This window comes from Bison bison, unplaced genomic scaffold (assembly GCF_000754665.1).
Source record: "Bison bison bison isolate TAMUID 2011002044 unplaced genomic scaffold, Bison_UMD1.0 scf7180017863415, whole genome shotgun sequence".
Classification (NCBI taxonomy): Eukaryota; Metazoa; Chordata; class Mammalia; order Artiodactyla; family Bovidae; genus Bison; species Bison bison.
The window spans coordinates 125,854-129,311 of NW_011493987.1; the positions used below are offsets into that span (position 1 = coordinate 125,854).

At 58.8% G+C, this 3,458-nt stretch overlaps 1 protein-coding gene and 1 long non-coding RNA gene across 3 annotated transcripts in view; one reads left to right on the forward strand and one right to left on the reverse strand.

Moving 5' to 3' along the window:
• On the forward strand, positions 1-2,407 carry LTA (lymphotoxin alpha). Of its 2 annotated transcripts, none has more exons than XM_010833295.1 (4): positions 1-597; positions 848-952; positions 1,040-1,145; positions 1,358-2,407. In XM_010833295.1, the coding sequence occupies exons 2-4, from the start codon at positions 857-859 to the stop codon at positions 1,768-1,770; spliced, it is 615 nt and encodes a 204-aa protein (XP_010831597.1). In that variant the 5' UTR covers positions 1-597; positions 848-856; the 3' UTR covers positions 1,771-2,407. The 2 variants fall into 2 exon arrangements, with proteins under 2 accessions (XP_010831597.1, XP_010831596.1); XM_010833294.1 differs by having other exon boundaries at positions 1-460.
• The window catches only part of LOC104983771, a 3,595-nt gene continuing 1,815 nt past the window's right edge, over positions 1,679-3,458 (reverse strand). The window contains exon 3 of the long non-coding RNA XR_824677.1: positions 1,679-1,764. This is a non-coding gene — a long non-coding RNA (uncharacterized LOC104983771). The remainder of the gene's footprint in view (positions 1,765-3,458) is intronic.

Genomic DNA, 3,458 nt, shown 5'->3' on the forward strand with positions numbered 1-3,458 from the left:
ACAAGTCTTTTGGGACAAAGACATGGGGTATGAGAGGAGGAAACATGCACACAGAGAAGGCTGTAATCAGTCAAGGGTGCAGAGGTGTTACACAAAATCACTCTTCAGGGAACCGGGCCTCCAGCCCACGCCCTAGCAGCTCCCCTTCTCCTCCTCTGAATTTACTGTCCCTTCTCTAGAACTCCTAAGCCTGACCCCGCTCCCTGGCCCTCCCAGCCCACGGTTCCCCTGACCCCACTCCCTTTCCCAGAACTCAGTCGTCTGAGCCCCCAGCCTGCGGTTCTGTCCTAGGCCTCAGCCTTTCCTGCCTTCGACTGAAACAGCAGCATCTTCTAAGCCCTGGGGGCTTCCCCAGGCCCCAGCCCCGGCCTAGAACCCGCCCGCCGCCTGCCACGCTGCCACTGCCGCTTCCTCTATAAAGGGACCCAGGCGTCCGGGCCAAGGGGCCCCCGCACAGCAGGTGAGACTCTCCCAGCCCATCTCCTCGGGCTGCCGGGGCGGTGGACTCCTTCCCCGGGGGCGTTCAGTCCCTCCTCTCACACCCCAGCCCCTCCTGCACCTCCAGCCAGGGCCAGGGCCTTGGTGGGGCTGGTTTTGGTTGGTTCCCCTCTCTCTGACTCCATCTGTCAGTCTCTTTCTCTCTGTCTGTGTCTAACGTTCTGAGCCCTTTCTGTTCCCCTCCTGTCTCTGTCTCTCTCCCTCTGCTCACCTCGGGGTTTCCCTGATTGCATCTTGTCCCCCTTCTCTGTCTGTCACGCCGTGTGTCTCTCGGGGTGGTTGTCTCCACCGGCAGGAGGCCCGTCTTCCTCATCGCGCCCCGCCCCACTCACTGTCTCTCTCCCCGCAGGTTCTCCCCATGACACCACCTGGACGTCTCTACCTCCTGAGGGTGTGCAGCACCCCACCCCTCCTCCTCCTGGGGCTGCTGCTGGCCCTGCCGCTGGAGGCCCAGGTGAGGCAGCAGGACCAAGAGGGGCCGTGGGGGGCGGCCCAGCCCAATCCTGGGCCTTAAAGCCTGTCTGACTCTCTTCTCCCCTAGGGGCTCCGTGGCATTGGCCTCACACCCTCAGCTGCACAGCCTGCCCATCAGCAACTCCCGACGCCCTTCACCCGTGGCACCCTCAAACCCGCCGCTCACCTTGTTGGTAAACATCCACCCGCCCTCCCGACAAGTAGCCCCCAGCCCTCCTCCTGCCCCTTTCAGAGACCCAATATCCACCCCCGACCAGCTCACCCCACTCCCACTCCCTCAGTCCTCCCAGCCATCCCCAGGAACTCAGTCCAGCACCTGTTGCCTTGGGGACTGAGACCACTGACCCCCAAGTCCTTAAGCATCATCCCCTCTGGCTCTTCCCAGGAGACCCCAGCACCCAGGACTCGCTGCGCTGGAGGGCAAACACGGACCGCGCCTTCCTCCGCCACGGCTTCTCTCTGAGCAACAATTCCCTCCTGGTCCCCACCAGTGGCCTGTACTTCGTCTACTCCCAAGTGGTCTTCTCCGGGAGAGGCTGCTTCCCCAGGGCCACCCCCACCCCTCTCTACCTGGCTCATGAGGTCCAGCTGTTTTCCCCCCAGTACCCCTTCCACGTGCCTCTCCTCAGCGCTCAGAAGTCCGTGTGCCCAGGGCCACAGGGGCCGTGGGTGCGCTCAGTGTACCAGGGGGCTGTATTCCTGCTCACCCGGGGAGACCAGCTATCCACTCACACAGATGGCATCTCCCACCTGCTCCTCAGCCCCAGTAGTGTCTTCTTTGGAGCCTTCGCTCTGTAGAAACATCCAGAAAGAAACAAATAGGCTTCAAGGCCTTCTCCCCATTTTGCCTCCATTCTGACCAATTCAGGGGTCACCACACCTCTCCTTTGACTATTCCAACAGTCTTGAGTCTTCCCCCCGCCCGGTTCTCAGCACCTGGAGCTTCCAAAGAAGGAATTCTAGGCACACCAGGGGACCAGACCTTCCTGGACCACCCCAGATGCTCAGCTGAGGACTTCAAGCCTGCCTCGAAATGCCCACCCAGATCCCTTCCTCGGCCCTGCCCATCTAGGGGGCCTCGTCCTGGACATGGAGAGGGGAGCTGACACATGAGGGAGCTTGGGTGGATGACTAAAGGCAGGGAGGGGGGCTTATTTATGAAGGGAAAACAATTAAATTATTTATTTATGGAGCATGGAGAGAAGGGAATAATAGCGAGACATCAGAAGAAAGAGCTAATACACCCAAGAGATGACGAGTGAGAGGGCTTAGGCACAAGGATGACCCAGTGGGAGAGAGAAAGCGAGGCTCTGAGGGACCAAGGGGTTCTGGAAGGAAGTGAAAAGCTGTTAAGAGCCAGCCGCCGCTTAACTAGACACCCCTCAAGGAGATGTCTGACCCTCAATGAAGCCAAATAAACTTTTCTCTGAAATTCTGTCTGCCTGTATGTCTGTTGGGGAGGGGAGAATTCCCCAGATGTCTCTGAGGAATGGAGGAAAGACAGGAATCAGAGAGGCCTGAGGGGCTCTGGGGAAACACGGTGGGCTCGCAGGGTGGTGCAGCCAGCTCGCTGCAAGGGAACCAGAGGATAAGCTGAGAAGACAGAGGCAGGTCCAAGGTCTGGAGAAGTGGGGGTCAGGGGCCCCCTGAGGAATGGGGGTTACAGGAGGCTCCTAAGGAGCACTGACAACACTAAAGAGTGTTCAGGATGATGGGGGAGGATCATGGGGCCCCCCTGGAAGACATGGCCATGGCAGGGCCCCGAGAAATGGGACAACCTCCAAGGCTGGGGACTAGAGAACACCAGAGGCATTTCAGGAGACCTGGTCACACACACAGGGGCTCTCAAGGGCAGTGCTGTCTCCAGGAAACTGGAGGGAGAAGGGATTCTTTGGGGATACATGGCCATACACAGGAACTCTGAAGGGGGGTCTCCGTGCAAAAGTTGGGGAGTCACATTCCCTTGGAAACCAAGACTGAAACCAGCCTCAGAGTTTCAGCGAGTTCCTGGTCAGAGTGAAAGGAGAAGCCCTGCTGTGCTGGAGTTCGTGAATTCCCAGCGTTACTTTCAGCCCCTGGGGCTGTCCCAGGCTTGGACCTGCCATCCGCCCCCAGTTCTTGCAGAGCCTCAAGCTTCCCTTTCTCCAGCTCCTCTCACCCCCCAGGGTCCCAAACACACATCTCAGGACCCAGCACAGCTTCCTCTGAGTTTTCTCTCCATGAAGGACTCAGCTTTATAAAGCCCCTCCCATTTCTAATTCTACCCCTACATGAGTCCTGTCTGGAAATCAGAAGGAACAGACCACAGAACTCACTCCCACCCCTAAAGGAACGGAAACAGTGGGAGCTGAGGGGCAGAGGGGAAATGGGTCCAACCCTCAGGGTCCCATATTCACAGCAGTAACTGGCCTAGAGAAGCCCACTCAGAATCCGAGCGGGCGGAGTGTAGGAAGTATCCTTGATGCCTGGGTGTCCCCAACTTTCCA

What these genes read in the sequence shown, in the direction of transcription:
- LTA (XM_010833295.1), top strand. Translation starts at nt 857, where the DNA reads ATGACACCACCTGGACGTCTCTACCTCCTGAGGGTGTGCAGCACCCCA. An exon ending in CCCTGCCGCTGGAGGCCCAG is followed by an intron (nt 953 to 1,039) that starts GTGAGGCAGCAG and finishes CTTCTCCCCTAG; the next exon opens with GGGCTCCGTGGCATTGGCCT. An exon ending in ACCCGCCGCTCACCTTGTTG is followed by an intron (nt 1,146 to 1,357) that starts GTAAACATCCAC and finishes GGCTCTTCCCAG; the next exon opens with GAGACCCCAGCACCCAGGAC.